General features: G+C 33.0%; 1 protein-coding gene across 5 annotated transcripts in view; it reads left to right on the plus strand.

Annotated features, from left to right (window-relative positions):
• DPH6 (diphthamine biosynthesis 6) overlaps window positions 1-20320 on the plus strand; it is a 148400-nt gene that overhangs the window by 111283 nt on the left and 16797 nt on the right. For all 5 annotated transcript variants that reach the window (XM_041739762.1, XM_041739768.1, XM_041739752.1 and 2 more), the window contains exon 6: window positions 16358-16419. In XM_041739762.1, the coding sequence (XP_041595696.1) occupies window positions 16358-16419 (62 nt within the window). The remainder of the gene's footprint in view (window positions 1-16357; window positions 16420-20320) is intronic.

The following is a 20320-nucleotide window of genomic DNA, read 5'->3' on the forward strand; positions in this document are numbered from 1 at the left end:
CATTAACAAATTAATCTGCCCCACACACACTTTTTCCTCTCACAAACTAGTTTTAGCTCTTCTGTCCACAATCTCCTAGGATCGAGCTCCTGTTCAATCACTGTTTTGATTTTTACCACTCCTAACTCATAAGTACTACACACCAACTTACAGTTAAAATAAAACAGCATTAGCAAAGTATTAATCATATTTGGGATAGATTCTTTTCATTTTACAAATCTTTTCAATATTGAATTCTGTTGACATTTCAAATTTGATTTATTTTAGAGTTTTCAAAGACACCAGATTTTGTATGTAAAATGTATGTACATAAGTAATGTAAGATAAAAACAAATGATGTAATAGTTAATTCATGTTTAGTTAAATAAAACTAATATGAAGTTGTTAATAAGTCAGTATCACATATAGGAAGGCCTGTATCACTCTTTCTTTATCCTCCTTTTTTCTTCCCTTAAACAATTATTTGAATGAGCCCTTGGGTAGCATGCTCATAAAATATGTAGATAACACAGAGGTTCTCGGGATTGCTAATACTTTGCATGATACATTCAGAATACTAATTCATATTAATTGGATGGGAGTGGGGACTGAATCAGACCAGGTAAAGTGTAGTAAGAGTAAATTTAAAGAATTCTGAACGTTAATCCCTAAAACGAACTCCACAACACAGGATAGGTGAGATATTGCTTAACACTAGCACTTGAGAGAAAAATCTTTGAGGTTGTATGATATTACATATATGTCAGTGGCACATTGTGGCTGCCAAAGCAGCTAAAGAAATCTGAGGGGTTGCATTAACAGAGTTAATGTGCAATATTGTGTCTCATTGTAGCATCTTCATTTAAGAAGTTTATAGCTATAGTAATGTAAGAAAAAGGTGGGACAAATAATTGGATCTCATATCTATACAAAAAGTATTTATAAAAAACAAACAAACAAACATGAAAATGAAAATGACTATGGACTAGCAGAAGATCCCACCAGAAAGTGTTAACATGAAAAATATAAATTTTTTGCTAATGCTTTTTATATTTCCTACAGTGAACAGAAATTGCTTTATTAAACAGAGGGAAAGATTTCATTAAAATGGGACACAGAAATAGCTATAGTTCAGTGAGTGGAGAATGACCAGAACAATGAAAGGACAAGCAGTGGTGCTATAGGAGGACTATTTAAAGGAACTACATATTTAGCCTGAAGTGAAGGCAGCAGATTATTGGGCCAAGGAGAATGGGGATTTTTGTATCAACTCAACAATATTTGAGAGGCTGCTGGTACTTTTTGTGGCCTAGGGGACAATTCTAAGAGCAAGTGGAAGTTACATGGTGAAACATGTCTTGGTTGGTATGAGAACTTTCTAACATTTAGAGAGCTCTCCAATAAAGGCATAAAAAGTAGCCCCAGGTCTTTGTGTGATTTCTTCAAGCCTCTGTTGCAGGACTCTTGCCTTTACCCATATAATATGTCTCCTCTGTGCTGTACAGTAACAAAGATGGTAATCAGAGGTTGTTGAATTGGACAATCAAAGGTTGCTTTTGCGGGTAAATGCTGTCCTTCCCTAGTGGCTTCTAGCTCTGCTTCTGAAGGATGAATCATGCTTTGCCACCATTGGATAATTTCAGAACAGTATGCCGCTGGCTCTGAAGGCAATTCTGTAGAGAAATTTTTAGAAATAGTTTAATGACAAATACATATTACTATTGGAATAAGCATATACTGTGCAAAGACTATGACTTTGAAGGCGACAGCCCTCATGTGAATACATAAAAGTCCCATCTCATTACTACTTGTTAGTTTTTTTTTTAATCTGATGCTTATAGAGAGCACAGTGATGAGAAGCTTAAACCCAGTTAATGGTTTTCAGATTTCATTGGATACATATAAATTTTGTTACATGCTTATCTTGCCATTCTCTTTTGGTCTCTTGGTTTCTTCTTGATTTTGGAGCACTTCTGTTGTTCTCTGTCTTGTCTATAGTGAAGTTTTTTGTTTGTTTTGTTTGGGGTTTTTTTTGGAGTTTGAAGGTGATCTGTACTTTTGGAAGAGGTAACTTAGTGTTAGGGAAGAAAAGAGAAATTGTCCCTGAAACTTTGTTTTCAATACTTAGCAAATTTTACAATTAATGATAGAAGTTTCTCTTGTGGCCTCTCCTCCCAAACTGTGCTTATTTATTTTCCCCAATAGTCTCATGTGACCTTGTTAAAAGCTTCATGTAATTCCCAAATAAATTACATTTACTGGTTTACTTCTATCTAGTATTTTATTGACATTTCCAGATAAGTTTAATAGGATGGAGAAAAACAGTGTTCTCTTTATAGACTCAGTGGGTGATTTGACCTTAGCAGGTTAACCTTATCCTGATGTTGAAGGAAGCTATTCTTAATTAGACTCTATCAGTTTCTCCATTATCACCAGGAGAGTCACTGGTCTGTAATTCTATAAATCTTAATTTGATTGTTTTTTTCTTTCTTACAGAAAGGCGACCATATTAGCAAAGTCGCAATATTTGAAAACAGTTTCTGGTTTTCCAGATACATTGCATATCCTTCTTTGTAGCTCAGCCATTTCATACTTTATTTACTTCAGAAACTCTCAGTTGAATACCATCTGGTCATGGTGATTTATTGCTGTGGGATTTCTCAAGTTGCTCTATTATTTCCTCCTAGGAGATTGCTCTCTGTTACTGCCCCACTGATTTTCTCAGAAAGTGCCCTTGGAATAGTCGTTTCCCTAGTATCCTGTACAGACAAGGTCAATGCCAAATAGAACTGAATTAAACTTCTCTGCTGCTTCTCATCCTCTTACTTGCTGTCTTCATTCCAAGTCCTCATTGTTGGGGAGAAAGTCAGCACTTGGTCCACCCACTTATGTTGTCTGTCTGGTCCTCATGTTACCTTTTGTCTCTTTATTTTTCAGATTCTCCCATTCTTTGACGATATATTTTTAGTACTTCAGGAAAAAATGTTAAGTGTTTAAAAATGTTCTAAATACTTTCAGTATTATTATTTCAGTATTTATTACTTTCAGTAATACTTTCAGTTTGTAAATGTCTGTATGGAGCTATTTCTAGTAGTTGTTTTTTTGTTTTTTGTTTTTTTTTTAACTATCCAGAGATTTCTAACCTTTCAGATAATGGCATAGTAAATACATCTCTCAGACCCAGTGTCCTTATCTGTCTTCCAAGTAGCCTGGATAGTTTTTAAGCCCTTCCCTCGTCTCCTAAAGATCTATAACCTTTTTTCTTTTTTTCCCTCAGATTTGTAACATATACTTCTTAAAGTCTACCCCTCTGGCTTAACATTCAGAGATGCCCATACTAATTAGAACATGAGCTTTAATTGTGCAACCTTCCCAATTCCTGAGTTCTACTCTTACACATACTCACCTATGGTAATTCCTGTGTGTCATATTAATCTATTTCCTCTTTAATAACTGCCCAAATAAGCCAAGATAAGGCATATTAATTATTGCTTCTACACATTGTGCTCTTCTGTCATTCATTTGGATAATAATGGACATAATTAAAACCATTCATTGCAATAGCCTTCCTAGGAAATAATGCTGAATGGTAAAGGTTAGAAGCAATTTGCATTATTCTTTCATTTTCTATGGTTAACATGTCATTTTTTTACCTGAACTTTGTTTAAATAATCATCTTGTTAAAAAAGGGTTACCTAATGTGCATTCAAGTATAGTTTAATTGCCATTAGAAATATATTTCTATCTTTATACAAAATACTTTGACACAGAATTTTTAAACTTAAAACTTAAGTATTAAAACATTGAAAGTTGAGACTTTTAACATTTCCCAAATATATTGTAAATTATCTACTATTCTAAATTCAGAGGAAAATAAATAGAAGTTTAAATATCAAATTCTGAGTATATGTGATATAATATTTCCTTAAGTTTCAGATGTAAATACTGCCAGTCCTGCAGCCACCCATTTCTAAATAGAGTGCCTTTGCACAGTCTGTAAAGGGTAGTAACAGATTATAACAGCAGAGGAAATAAATGCTCATTTTTGTTCATTTTATTGCTAACTTTTTTTTCCGTCTAGGTAGGGCAGGCTGTTCTAAAAATAAGCTATGTTTATTACTATTTCGTGCTGGTATGCATATGTTCTTTGAATTTTTAAAAAAGATTTTATTTATTTATTTGAAAGAGCATGAGAGAGAGAGAGAGAGAGAGAGAGAGAGATCATGAGCAGGGAGGAGGGTTAGAGGAAAAAGCAGATTCCCTGCTGAGCAGGGAGCCTGATGTGGGACTTGATCCAGGACCCTGAGATCATGACCTAAACCAAAGGCAGATGCTTAACCAACTGAGCCAGCCAAGTGCTCTGAATTTTTTAATAAATTAAAATCCTGTGTATCCCAAAGCTACCTTATGTATTAATGTATATAATATTTTGCCTTATAAGAAATATGTTCTATATTATATTTCTAAAACCTATCTTTTTACATTTATCTCTAGCTCCAATTCTCCTCATTCTATAAAAAATAAAAAATACACAGAATGCAATATTCACAAATAAATATCTTTTTTAATGTAGCCATTATAAAAGTTAGCACTCTAATAACATTTGTGTCTGTGTCAGGCAGCTTACACTAAGACAACTTCAATGATGATATGTAAGGTTAACTGAAAACTCCTCTGGGAAGTAAGTCCAAAAATCTTTTTCTATTTATTTATTCAGTAGTAAGACTATTTGATAACTATAGTATCCAACCAGATATTTGTGTTTAGTGCCTTAAAACCAATATTATTCTGTATTTCCCATGGTTGGAAAGTGAGACTATTGTATCTTAGTTAAGGGGCCAATTGAAATTGCTTGGAGCAAGATTATATTATAAAGTTTGTAGGATGTGTCCTCTGATGAATTCTCTTTCACATGGATTCTATTTATTAGTTGATGTCTCAAATTTATATAAATGTATATAGGTCATAGGCAGTATAAACTTACTTTAAGAACCAGATGAGGGATGCCTGGGTGGCTCAGCGGTTTAGTGCCTAGCGTTGGCCAAAGGGCGTGAACCTGGGGTTCTGGGATCGAGTCCCACATCAGGTTCTCTGCGTGGAGCCTGCTTCTCCCTCTGCCTATGTCTCTGCCTTTCTCTCTCTCTCTCTCTGTGTCTCTCATGAATAAATAAATAAAATCTTTAAAAAAAAAGAACCAGATGAGAAATTGTATCTCAAAATGTAAAATCTGAAATATGGGCTATTACCAGAATTCTTCAGAGTCCCCTTAGGTTGTTTTTCTAACAAGTTATTCTTTCACTGGAAAAGTCTTAGGATAGTCTTCCTTTGAATTTGATTCCATCTTCACTCAAGCAGAATTTAGTTCAAGTTCTGTGTGGTTTTAATCCTGATGTTTTCCTTCTTTATTCAGTGAATTTTTTTTTTTTTTTTTGGAGTTTGGAATAGAGAATTATATTAGGAAATGTATTAATCAAGGTTCCTTAGAGAAACAGAACCAATAGGTTGTAAAAGGAGATATATTATAAAGAATTAACTTACATGATTATGGAAGCTGATAAGTCCCACAATTTGCTGCCTAAAAGTTGGAGACCCAGGAAAACCAATGGTATAATTTAGTCCAAATTGGACGACCTGAGAATAAGGGGAGCCAGTGATGTATATCCAAGTCCAAAGGCAGAAGAGTTGATTATGTCCCAGTTCAAACACTGAGGCAGGGAAAGGGGGCTAGATTCCTCTCTCTCTCTCTCTCTCTCTCTCTCTCTCTCTCTCTCTCTCTCTCTGCCTTGTACTACCCAGTCTCTTAATGGGTTGATTGATCCTCACCCACATTGAGGAGGGCAGTGGGTCATTGAGACCACAGGTTAAAATATCAGTCTTATCCTCCAGAAACATCCTCACAGATATACCCAGAAACAATATTTAATCTGGGGACCTCATGAACCAACCATTCAAGTTGATACATAAAATTAACCATCACAGGAAGAAAAAAGTAAAGAATCAGAAACCAGTGCTCATATAACCATCTTCCCCAGAATATGGTTGAAAGATTTTTAAATGAAAGTGACCAGATCAGATTTGCATTTTGGATAGTTCTCTGACCACAGTGTCAATAGTTTATATTCCTCAAAGCTCTTCCTGTATTTTCTCTTCTCACTTTTCATTTCTTCCTTGAGTAATTTCATCTCATAGCTTCTGTTTCTATATTAGTATTTCTAGCCTGATGTCTGTGCTGAATTTCAACCCCTTGTATTTAATTGCAAATTAGATATCTCTTCTTGAGTGATTCTCTGGAACCTCAAATATATGTCTAAATTGATTCTGCCTTTATTTTCCCTCCCAAACCTCCTCTTATTGTCCTATGCCTGAAGTAACTATTCCCACCATCTTTAAATTTGTCCACAGTTAGAAATCTGAGAACCATCATTGCCTTTTCTCTTTCCCAGATCTCCCATACCTAGTTCATCAGCAAGTCCTGTATATCCTGCCTATTATATGTTGCTCTCAAATCTGTTCTTTTCCTTTTGTATGCAACAGGTTGCCTTGTCAGTTACATTCTGTCTCACTATTGCAGCAGCCCCTTTATTTACCTTCTTGCCTTCAGTCTTGTTTCCTGCCAAGGAATCAGACTGAAGTTAGAATTATCTTTCTGAAAGTCAAACTGGAGCAAGTCATTACTCTGCTTAGCATTTCTTTATCTTCTCTGTGACCTGGTATTCAAGTGTAAATTCTTTAAGATGAAACACAAGGCCCAACGATCTGGCTTTTGTCTACTTTTTTAACCTCAACTTTTACTACTTCAAACACTCCCTTCTCATACTGAGCTGCTTTCAATTTCCAGTACTTTACCATATTCAGTAGTGCTATGAAAAGTTAGAAAGATATTTCTGAAATTAATATTTCAAATCCCCCTTTAAAAGATTCCTCTGTTTGAAACTTGTATTTTTTTTTACTTTTGATTCATTTTTTTACATGTTAAAGCTGTATAATATTTTTAAGAAAAAAGAAAAATTTGGGCTATCACCAGCAAGTATTGATTATCATTAACTGCATAATTATACTTAGTATGATTTATTGGTCACTCATTTTATGAATGTCGTGGATCTTAAAGGTGAATCCATAAAGTATCTGAGTCTCCTTTATGTTACCTACACTGAAGTAAAATACCAATTAATAGATTTCAGAAAGAAGTTAGGTTGAGATGAGTTCTAGTACAACCTCTAAGGGAAGTGGTCTAATTGTAGAAATGGAAGATTTGGAAAGTGAAATAAGATCCTTCCCCAAATACTGAAGTTTCAGAATATGTGAGTTTATCTTTACTTTGGAGACCGCATAATCAGTCTTTCTTATCTGTTCATTTTAACATAAGTTTAACCATTTTATTTCTAAAATGCTCATAGAATAATGGTGTGCTCAACTGGAGTCTACAAACAACAAAAAGAAGTTGTATTTACCAACAAAACCGTTAGAGTTTTTTAAATGGCATCTACTTATTCTGGTGGCTGGTCAATCTGGTAGCAATAAGAAGAGATTATTATTAGGTGGTGTGTGTGTGCGCGCACATGATTAGCATTTGAAGATACATGGGATGCTCCAATCTTGTCTGCACTGAATTTATCAAGAATTATAGGCAAACTAGAAATTGCCTCTCACAGTGATTATATCTCTTCTAATACCACCTACTGATTTTACAGTAAAAGTCTTGACTACAAAAGTTGAGATGAGAACACAATTCATTTTGCTTTATTCTCTTAAAAATAGCAGTATCAAACATTTTGTGATGTTTCTCTCATATCATATATTGGGCTGTCTTGAAGAAATAAACTTCCACTTGCTTTCATGACAGTAGATAATAAATTGACTGATATAATTCAGTTGAGAAGTTGAAAAATGCATTGAAAATAATGGGGCATAACATTGTAGGGTTAACAGTTATTCATACATGATGCAATTAAATAAAACTGGCATTAACTTCAAGGTCAGTCAGTAAAGTAATAAAATTTAATATTTTAATTGAATTGTAATTGCTTTCCATTGATACATGAAAGTAAAGTAAAATAGATGTCAGCTCTGCAAATTATGGTTCTTCCTCCTAATTAATTTCTTAATTCTGCACGGAGTTATCCAGTGCCTAGGTCTTGTTGTGGGTTTATTCATCCACCCAGCTTCCATCAAGGAATATCTGTAAGACATGATTAAACGACACCTAACGGTGTCAGGATTTAATGTAAATTTTTTCTGAACTTTCGAGAAAAATTTGTTAGTAACTTTTAAGTAACTTATTTATGTATTTGAGTTAAAATTTACCATAAATATAACAGCATGCTGGGGTTTATGGATTGTAATCATCTTCTTTGTTAATATTGATATTTATATTAACATTAATAAATATAATCTCAATGATTAAAAAGATTTTCATAAGGGAGATAGATCCCTGGAGACTTGCATTCTCCCACTTGGTGATTCAGGAGGTAAATTAAGTAGACTGTTAGGGTTTTGGGGAAGCACAGTTTATGTCCATTCATGACCCAGGCTTCACAAGGAAAGAGACACCCAAATTGAATGAATCTAAAAAAAGAAACAGCTTTTTCAAGGACTGGGATTAATTGAAGCTTTTAGATAAAGTTGAATTTCATTGAAAAAGCCCATGAATTACAGCCCCTCAAAGAATTTCAACATAATGCAATTTTATATGAAATAAAATGGGAATGATGGCATTACAAAGATTAGGATAGAGATTTTTAAATTATACTGAAATTGTATTGGGTCTAGATGCTGGGGTTTATTTAAAGAAAGAGAAGATTATATGCATTCTGAACTGACTACATATACCAGTTAAATAGCTATTGCTTAAAAATTGAAAATAGAATGAATGTATAACATAGCTTAAAAATTACTGAAGTATTGTTATACACTCTTAGACTTTAAAATGGTTCTATATATGGTGTGCCTGGCTGGCTGAGTTGGTAGAGCATGCAACTCTTGATCTTAGGTTTATGAGTTCAAGCCCCACGTTGGGTGTGGAGATTACATACATACATACATACATACATACATAAAATGACTCTATGGTATAGAATATGTGTGTAATAGAATATAATACAAATATATTGGTATATGAGCATGTTTAGTTGTACTTAGAAATATAAGTGGATTCTTATTGGTAAAACAAACTGAGAAGTTATTAATGTTGTCTAACTTTTGTGTTAAATTTTAACTCAAACATTGACTTCATTATTTAAACTGTCTCTTTTTAAACCATTTGAAGCATAAAAGTTGAAAATATGTCCAATGATAAATATATTTTTTATACTAATCTGACCCTGACCTTGTATTCTCAATTATGAAGAATTCAATTATGAGAGACATTCAAGAACATTAGAATTCTCCATGCATATCATCTAGTTAAAAATACTCAAACTTGGGGTGCCTGGGTAGCACAGTCAGTTGAATGTTGATTCTTGGTTTTGGCTCAGGTTGTGATCTCAGGATCCCGAGGTCTAGCCCCACATTGGGCTCCATGCTCAACAGAGTCTGCTGGAGAGTCTCTTTCCCTCTAAAATAAATCTTAAAAAAAAAAAAAATACCCAAACCAAAAATACATTAGATAAAAGACATCCTCAAGCTTAATAATTCTAGATAAGCTAACAGTTTATTCATGTTAAGGTATTTGTTTCTCCAGATCCTTGTTTTAAAAGTATTTTAATATTAATCTTGTTCCATTTAGAGAAATTAAATATCATAAAGACTGTAATACAATGCTAGAATGTTTCTAAATAAGGAAACTTGTTCAAAAATATGTGAAAGTGTAAGAAATTTAAATATTCAATCTTTCATTATGTTTATAAAAATAAGTTATGAAGAGTTTTCATTTGCATGTAGTTTAATATTTATGGAATCATAAGTGTTCTAGGCAGTAAAGATTTCTTGAGAAGAGTTGCATATCTGAGTATATTCTGGGATAAGATGAATAATCTTCCTACCACATCCCTAGCTAATATCATCCCACATGCAATAGTCTCAAGTGATTTAGAAGAGATCTCTGAGATCAGAGTGGTTTTAGGCCATTGATTTCTCAAAGAGAGTAGTTTGAATTGCTGGTGATCTGGATCTTATCCAAGAAATATTTTTTAAAAACATTAGAAATTTCATATAGGCATGTCATGGGCAGTGATCATGAGATCCCCAATAATTTGTTACTTTCTAATAAATAGAAAAGTGGAAGCAAAGACAGATTGCACAAAGGATCAGGTGAAGGGGACTCAAGTTGTCACAATGTGTATCACATACAGTGTTGATTTAAATAGAAAGATCCATTCAAGAGAATCTGTAGACTATTATATTGAATCTAGACAGTTTCATTGTAAAACCTAGACACTTTCCAGAAAATAAGTATAGTCTATTCAAATAGTATCAAATCATGAGATAAGAACTTTGAAGTCATTGTCCATGCCAAAGAAGCCTACCAAAAAAAAAAAAAAAAAAAAAGGCGCCTACCAAAATCACCAGATATAACCTCTGATAAATTTACAGTGTGTCAAAATTGTTTATTTCTCAGGTCTTGCCATTGTCTTGGTTTTATATGTCCAGTGAGATCATCTATTGCTTTGTCTATGAAATGTTACTGAGTGGTTGTCTTTCCTGTGTGAAATGTCTAAAGCATTAGACCATGAATCATATCAGTACCTACCACACTCACTAAACATAACATAGGCCCTTTTACCATACTATAAGCACTTATACATGCAACTTATTTCATTATTAATTGAGAAAAAAGAAATGTAGCTCTTTTATCTTAGCTATTTATAGCTATACAATAATATTCTACTGTAGTTAAATGGTCTATAATGTGTTTCAGGAAAATATTTGAAAATCTTCTTTAAGTTTTAAGTTTTGATTGAACATTTTTAGTGCCATAGAATATTCAGTGCTTAGCTTAGGAATAAATAAATTGAAAATATTTCTGTGACTATAATCAATGAGTTTTTAACGTAGTGTACCTGTGTGATTCATGTGGAAAAAAATGTGCCCAGTGTGGCTTATGTTTGCATATTTTACTGACTCCTACCTAAAGGCAAACCAAATTACCTTATCCATCATGGAATACAGCAGTCGCTGAAATGAAATGCAACAACTATTTCTATATGTTAACAGTTTAGAGCTGAGACTTGATGATTCTATAATGAATTAAAAGACTACAAGAAAAATGGGAAGATCATCAATATGATCTCCCAGTGGTTACCTTGTAAAACCATATGCTCTTAAATTCCCTTCATGACTTTTAGACAGGCATTTATTTATTCCCAGATCCTTACAAAGAAGAACAAATTATTAGATTCAATCATGAGAGACTTTTAAAATGACATTAATGATGTGTAGACTAGTGCCCAAGTGCTGAGTGACATAGGTTATGTTGTTTAACCACTATGTAAGAATCAAGGAATTGGAAGGAAAGATAAAAAGGGACTTCCATTCATGCTGACCTTGAACGCTCATGATTTAAGTTTCCCACGTTTCTGGGACAGGTGGCTCAGTGGTTGAGTGTCTGCCTTCTGCTCAGGGTGTGATCCCGGGATCCTGGGATCGAGTCCCACATAATTTGGCTCCCTGCAGGGAGTCTGCTTCTCCCTCTGCCTATGTCTCTGCCTGTCTCTCTTGAATAAATAAATAAAATCTTAAAAAAAAAATAAGTTTTCTACATTCCCACCCCAAGCCTGCAATAATAGATGAATATATGAAGGAAAAGTATTAAAGACATAGCTGTACTAGAAAACATTATAAACATCTCTGTGAAATAGAATTAAGTATACACAAAATAGTAAGCAATAAGCAATACACTTAACCATGGGGCTGTAATACAAAGGGTTAGGAAGCAGGCAAAAGCAATTGGGAGGTTTTAATCCTGGGGGAAAGCAGAGACTGAAAGTGTACCATTTGAGGAAGAACTTCAAAGAGATAAAGAAAAATAAAATATTAAAGAAAAACAATCAATTAGAAAAATAAATCACAATGAAACAGCATCAAGGTGATGTGAAAAGTAACCAATTAGAAATACTAGAAATGAAACATATAGTTCACTTAAAAAAGAAAAAAAAAAGCTCAGTGGGCAGAATAAACTGTAGGTGAGCCAAGTAAAATAGAGAATGAATGAAGCAGGAAAAAATAATTGACCCAAAAAACAACATAGACAGAAAAAAAATTAAAGAGCAATTTAAAAATATGCAGGGTAGATTGGGAAATTGCAGTATTTGTGTAATGTTTCAGAAAAAAATTAGAAGGAAAGGCAGAAAAAATATTTGCAGATACAAGGACTGAAAATTTTCTAGACTTGAAGAAAAATATAAATTTGAGAATTCAAAGTGTATATTAGGTAATATACAGTATAAATAAAAGTAAACACCTACACACATTATATTAAAATTACAGAATGTCACAAGTACATTGAAAACTACAATTTAGCACAAAAAAAAAAATATTCCTTGTATGGGAACCACTATTAGACTGCATAAATCTTATTAGGAATGACTAATTTCTAAAAAAGTAATTAATATATTGCAACTAAACTATTATTGTAATGAGAGTGAAATAGAACATTGTCAGACATCTAAAACCTACGAGATTTTACCACTTACAGATCTTCAGTAAAAAAATAAAAATAGATTTCAGAGAAATAGACTGAATTCCAGGAGAAATGAATGAGAAACAATTGTGAAAACAGACATTATAAAATATGTGGGTGGGCTTAATTTTTCTCGACAAAAATGATGGAACTAAAAGTTAACACAGTAATAATAACTGAAACAGTGGGACTTATTTAATATCTAGTGAAAACATGGTAAATTCTCTCACAAGAGTGCTAAACAAATTGTTAAATTTATATTCTAAGATTCATAAGAAAACAAACACAAAAATCCTTTCAATACAGCATGAGGCAGAAAATAAGGAACAAATATGTATAAAGCTTAATAAAACAGGAAATCTATAAGATGATAGAAACAGGTCCAGACATATAACATAAAACGTTAAAAATGTAAAATAATTAAACTCCATTCCTTAGAGTTGTCTTTATAAGATAGGATAAAATTTTTAAAAATCCAATTATTTGTAGTTTATAAGTGGCATCCAAAACAAAAGCACACAGAAAATTTGAGAATAAATGATGAAAAAGTATATGCCAGTAGAGTATTAACAATGTGAAGCTGGTGTTGTAATATTGGTAAATAGAATATTAGATAAAAATCATATATGGAGATGAATAGGTCATTACTTGATAAAAGGAATAATCTTATAAAAAAGTTTTAGAAATTGCAAATGTATATGCACATAACAACATAGATCTCAAATACATAAAATTTTTTCAGAAACCTCAATTTTGTTTTCCATAGTGGCTGCAAAATTTAGTAGTCCCATCAACAATACACAGAGGTTCCTTTGTCTCCACATGCTCACAAATACTTATTTCTTGTGTCTTTTATTTTAGCTATTCCAACAGGTGTAAATTGATACCTTGTGGTTTTGACTTGCAATTCCCTGATGATGATGTTGAGCATCTTTTCACCTGTCAGTTGGCTATCTGTATGTCTTTGAATAAATGCCCATTTTTAAATCAGATTATTTGTGGGGGTTTTTTGGTGTTCAATCGTGAAAGTTCTTTATATATTTTGGATATTAACCCCTTACTAGATCTAGCATTTGCAGATATCCTACTTGGTACTTCCCTTTTTGTTTTGTTGATGATTTCCTTCACCATGCAAAAGCTTTTTATTTTGCTGTAGTCCTAGTAGTTTGGTTTTGCTTTTGTTTTCCCTTCCTTAGGAGACATACTAGAAAAATGTTTCTATAGCTGATGTCAAAGAAATTACTTTTCTTCTAGGAGTTTTATGAATTCACATCTCACATCTAGGTCTTTAATCCATTTTATTTTTGTATATGGTGTAAGAAAGTGTCCAGTTTCATTCTTTTTCATGTAACTATCTGGTTTTCCCAGCACCATTTGTTAGAGACTGTCTTTTCCCCATTGTATATTCTTTATTTTTCCCTCCTTTGTCATAGATTAATTGACATTATTGACCTCATGGGTTTATTTCTGGGCTCTCCAATCTGTTCCCTTGATGTATGTAACTATAGATCTGTGTTCCATTGGTCTATATAACTCTCTTTTGTACTAGTACCATACCGCTTTTATCACTAAAACTTTGTAGTATATCTTGAAATCTGGAATTGTGATACCTCCAGCTTTGTTCTTCTTTCTAAGATTGCTTTGGCTAGTTGGGGTCTTTTATGGTTCCATATAAATTTTAGGATTAACTGTTCTAGTTCTGTGGAAAATGTTACTGGTATTTTGATAGGTATTGCATTAAATTCGCAGGTTGCTTCAGGTAGTATGGACATTTTAACAGTACTGGCTCTTCCAAACCATGATCATGGAATATCTTTCCATTTGTTTGTATCATGTTCAGTTTCTTTCATCATTGATTTATAGTTTTTGAAGTATAGATCTTTTACTTCCTTTGTTAAGTTTATTCATAGGTATTTCCTTCTTTTTGGTGCTATTATAAATGGGATTATTTTCTTAATTTCTCTTTCTGCTACCTCATTATAAGTGTATAGGAATGCAGCAGATTATTTGTGTTTTAATTTTGTGTCCTGCAACTTTACTAAATCCATATATCAATTTTAGCAGTTATTTGGTGGAGTCTGTAGAGCTTTCTATTATATAGTACCATGTGCCCAAATGCCCATCTACTGGAAAATATAGAATTAAATTCTGGTATATCCATATAATGGAATAGAATACAATAGAAAAAATGAATGGACCAGAGCCATAGTAATTGATGTAAGTAAATCTCATTAACAATGTGAATTGAAAAAAATCAAGTTAAAGATTATATCATTCATTTAAACATTTAATATTCATGACAATACTAAATATTGTTTTGATATATACATTTGTTAAAATTATAAAAGCATAATTAGTAACTCACCAACTTCAAAAGAGTGGTTACCATGTAGAGGGTAGAGGATACAGATTAAGAGTAGATATATGGTGATGTTCTATTGTGATGGTAGTGTTTATTTCTTTAAAGAAAATGTCTAGAGGAAATATGGCATGACATTAATGCTTATTAAATCTGACTACATGGTTATTTCTTTCAATGTATTTCATTTACTTATTCTAAATACTGAATTGCTAAGTGATGGTAGAAGTAAAGGAACTGGACAGTCAGGGACTAGTTCATCTACATGTTTACCCATCTCCTTGTAATTATAATTTTAGTGAATATACCATGAGAATAAGATGGCTGTGAAGGGTGTTGACACGAAGAATCTATCTAGTACTACTGGTCTGAGTTGTTTGCTCTGAGTTTCATCTAAAAATACTCAGTGACGGAAGAGTTCTCAACCTTCGCCTGACTTCCCTTCTGATATGCGATGATAAGAAATACCATGTTACCAAAAAAAGGCATCCAACTAGAAGCAGAAAATTATTCATCAGTTTATGTATTCTAAATAATATAAGCCAATAAAAAATAAAAATAACTTATTTAAATGAGGTTAACCAGTACATGTATTATGAATGTAAATATATAAATGTATTGTAGATATAATATCTAAAATAAATTATTTCATTTCATAACAGATTTGTGATATGACTTTTTCTTCCCTGTCAAGTTAGTTTTGGTATGTGGAAAGAATTTATTGCCCATACTTCTCTGCTTATACCTTATTACCTACATAAATTGTACTAATAGTTGGACATCTTTATCTAAGATTGTGCACATATGCTGTTGGTTCAATAATGATTAGAGTTGTCTCCATCTTGGCTTGGAAAATACATTATCACACAAGTGGTCATTGAAATGAAATGTCATTTAATTTGATAAGACAGTTATTTGTATCCATATGGTGTCCTATGAAGTGAATTAATTATATAAGCATATTTGTCTACTACTCTTCTATTTCCTACTCTTATTCTCTAAGAATTTTGATGTTTAGATAAAACAGAGATACATAAGAAAACTGTTGTCCATGTAAAATAATAGTTAAAATACCAAGGTATCTTTGAAATGATACCTGTTTTTCCATTCAAATTACAGTTGCTCAAAAATGAATTAAAACCATGAATCTGGAAGTTGACACAGTGCAATGAAGTGATTTGATATGAAACTTATTTTTCAGGAATAAGAAAACCAGTTACCCAAGGGAAATAGAAAAATAAATACTAGCAAAATACGTCTTACTTTAGGATCAAAGCAATTTAAAATATAAAAATTTAAAATAAAAACATTTCCTATGCAAGGAGAGGCAAAGGGAAGGGTAATGTGTCTTTAGACTTAAAATCTGATAGTTATCTTAAAAAAAAATTAATCTTTCTTGGCAGGTTTAGATCCAGATAAGCATCTTGGAAAAACTCTGGATCAAATGGAACCTTATCTCTTAGAGGTAAGAATTTATATTATTTCTCAAACCATAGGCATCTAAAGGAAGAAAAAAATTAGGCCGTGATACGATGATTATAAAATGAATTTTATTTTGGAAAAACTCTAATAACATTCATGATATAGTTTGGTAAAAAAAATTAAACTTATGATGGATATGGAAATGTCTAAAATTAACGATGAAAATCATTCCCAGCTTGTTAGTCTGAATAAAGAAGTAAGCTATACCTAAAAGGAAACTTACTCTGTCAGAAGATTTCTTTTATTAACTTAATTTCTTTTATTATGGACACTGTATACTATGTACTATATTCCTAAAGTAGCTGATGGTCTCTGTGATCAGATGCTTTTCAATCAGAAATATGAGTAGGAACTTCCTTCAGAGATGATCTAATCTAACCTTTGTCTTTTACCAGTTAGGAAATTAACTTGCAGAGTAACAAAACATTATTTTAAGGTTTCAAGTAACAGCTGTTTAACCCAAAAAAAAACAAAAACAAAAAAACCCAAAACCCAGCTGTTTAACCCATACCATTGTCAAATCCTAAACATGTTCTACATTTTAAAGAAAGATTTAGTTATTTTCAATCTTTCTGTTAACTGTTATTATTATATTCTGGGAGAATTTGGGGGCAAATATTATTCATATGGCAATGACAACTAAAGACGTATAATGATGAGAGTATTTTATTTCACAATTATGTTGAAAAAAAAGAAAATTACCCTATTTCTATGAAAGGACTGAACTCCTCTAAAAAGTTCTCATCTTCCCCTTCCCTACTCTTACATTTATCAACATTTTCTCTGGACATTGTTAATACAATTGCTGTGATGGGGTAGCAGTTACCTTTATTAACGTTATGATTTTCACATTGTCTTTCAGTTATTTGCACTTGATTATTTTATGGTTTATCAATATGTACCAAATGCTTAGAAATCCCTGAAATGTTCATTCTTTTTTTCACTAAGCATCAGTAAATGTCTTATATATGTGAGGCAAATAGCAAAGATAAAAATAAAAATGAAATGAGCATATAATTGCGACAAATTATATTTGATTTCTAGACAGTTTGATGTCACTTATTTAAGTTGATCAAATGGACATGGTTGCTTTTTATGCTACTCTTATAGGACTTTGCTCACGGCAATTTGTGCTATAGCTAACCTTGTATCTATGTTCACATCTATTCCCTATCATCAGATTAAATTTTGCTTCTGAAAAAAAACAATGTAGATAAATAATGAAATTAAATTTATGGGAGTAAAAGAAAGAGAACTTCAGAAATGAGAGACTGGGTCTTTGGCAAAAGAGCTTTTTGTAAGCTCTTCCATAAATTTAAAGTTATGAGTTCAGGTGTCAAACATGCAGAAATTCTTTGTAGAATAGGCATCTAAGGCTTTGGGATTGCCATGATGTTGATTATGAGTTAACCTGAATGTTATCATAGAATATTTAAACACAAAAATTGCAGAAATCATTTTACTGAATCTTCAGCATGGCCTGGCAATCTTATGTGGCTCTAGAAAAATTACCTACCCATTCTCTATAATGGCTATTTCAGTCCTTCTCTACTCTCCTCAGAATCCAATCCGCTTCACTTTTCCCCTCACTTTTGATTGGATGGTTTGTTTCTTTCTTCACAAAGAGAAAATAGAACCCATCATACTGGAAATCCCTCTGCCCCTGAGCACAACCCCTGTTAACTGCACCCAGGCATATTTTTGCCTCCTGTAACTGGGAGAATCACAGTTAATAATTCACATCATTATTGAAACATGCCACTGTCTCTCCCATTCTAAAGATTCCCTCCCTCCACTCTAGTTAGTCTTCTAGCTACTTCTCTTCTTTGCTTCAAAGCCAAAAATTTCATACATGTTATCTATGTTGATGATCAGTGCTTCCTCTTATCTCAGACACCTTACATACCTGGAGTCTGGCTTCTCCTTCTACCTCTAAATGGATACAGCTCTGACCAAGATAGCCATGATCTCTATCTTGCCAAACCCAAACAACACTTCTTAGCCCTTATGTAACAGTTATAAATACTCCTTAAAATGCTTCCATCAGCATCCATGATGCCACATTCTCCTAATTTGTCTCCTTTTGTTCTGGTCACTCTTAGTCTCTTTTGCCAGTTCCTAGTCTAGGCCCCAATTTCACTCTGTCACCTTTTTCTGGGTGATCTCAATCACTCACATAGCTTTAAAGAATAGCTATGTTCTGATGACTCCCAAATATTTCTAGCCCAGATTTCTTTGCTAAGCCCTAGTGCCCAGTGGCAATGCAAATTATATCTCCACAAACTTGATTGTTGCCTTTATATCCATCACTTTTTGCCATTCCTTTTGTCATCACCTTAGGTCAGTGCCTGTCACTTCTAGAGTATTATTTGACAACTCCAAATTTACCTCTACCTTCTATTTTATTTTCTAAAGAATTAGTTTTTCTTTCTGCTTCAAGGTAACTATTCTAATCTATTCTACTGTAATTATGTCACTCACTTTAGAACTTTGAGTCCCCTATGCTTACTGGCTAAAATCCAAAAAATTTTTGTAAGGTTTTATTTATTTATTCATGAGAGACACACAGAGAGAGAAGCAGAGAGAGACACAGGCAGAGAAGCAGGCTTCCTGCGGAAAGTCCCATGCAGGACTCAATCCCAGGAACCTGAGATCATGACCTGAGCCAAAGGCAGACACTCAACCGCTGAGCCACCCAGGTGCCCCAAATTCAAATTCTTTAGAATCCACTTTCCCTCACATACTCTGGCCAACCCATTAGGTGGTCTTGTCTGCTCTATCTCCAGAATATATTCTAAATGCAAGCACTTCTCACTGTCTCTGTTGCTACTACCACAAGATAGTCATCTCTTGTCTGGAATACTTTATCAACCCTTAATTGGTCTCCTTACTTCCACCATTGCCCTGTTATGATCCATTATTCATACAGATGCCAGAGTAATTTTTTTAAGTGTACATCGAATAATATCACTGCTTTGTTTAAAATTTATATAGTTTCTCATTGCAATTATATTAAGATCCAAATTCCTATGAGATCATAACTGGTGAAACTATATATGATCAGCATTCTCTCAATTTTTCAGGCTCATTTTCCACTAGTCTCTATCTCACTCACTAAATCAGAGCCACAGATTCCTCCTTATTACTGAAATATTCACCCTTAGATGCTTAAATGAAAAAATTTGAGAAGCCAGAATTTCAATAAGAACAGAACCTTTAATACCCTCAAGACATTTTCTAATTCAAAAATTGGTACAGGGATACCAAGAAGTTGAGGAGAAAACTCCAGCAGAGAAGCTGAGTAGAGCTTTCAGTAGCTTCATAGCACCAAAAAGACAAGAATTGTAATTTAGGGCAAACCACAGTGGAGTGGGACCTGTTTAACCCTCCAGGTATTCAACTGGACTCCTAATTGAATTATATCTTAGGTGTAAAGGCAAACCAGAAATACTCTAGCCCTTGCAAATACTTCTATCCAACTTTGAATCATACCAATCCTAGACTGAGTTAAAGTGATCTGGTGCTAATCGTATTGCTTCACCTTGGAAGAGCAGATAGTTAAAATGTGGTGAGTGCCCATTATGGAATACATAATACATAAGTCTACAGTTAGAAAAATATATTCAGTATGTGTATAGCAGCAGAGTTGAATGCATAAAAGTAACATTGAAATGAATTAAAAATATAGGCGCACAGAATAATAATACATTTCAAAAACAGATAAAAGATACACATTAAATACTTCTAAATTTTTGCCTGTGATAAGGAAAAAAGGGATAAAGTATACAAATAAATCATAATTAGAAAAAAACAGCATAAAATACCTACATATTGGTGAAAATCTGAGATATAATAAGGCATGGGGAACTAAAGAAAAACACTTT

Source organism: Vulpes lagopus, chromosome 2, assembly GCF_018345385.1.
Source record: "Vulpes lagopus strain Blue_001 chromosome 2, ASM1834538v1, whole genome shotgun sequence".
Classification (NCBI taxonomy): Eukaryota; Metazoa; Chordata; class Mammalia; order Carnivora; family Canidae; genus Vulpes; species Vulpes lagopus.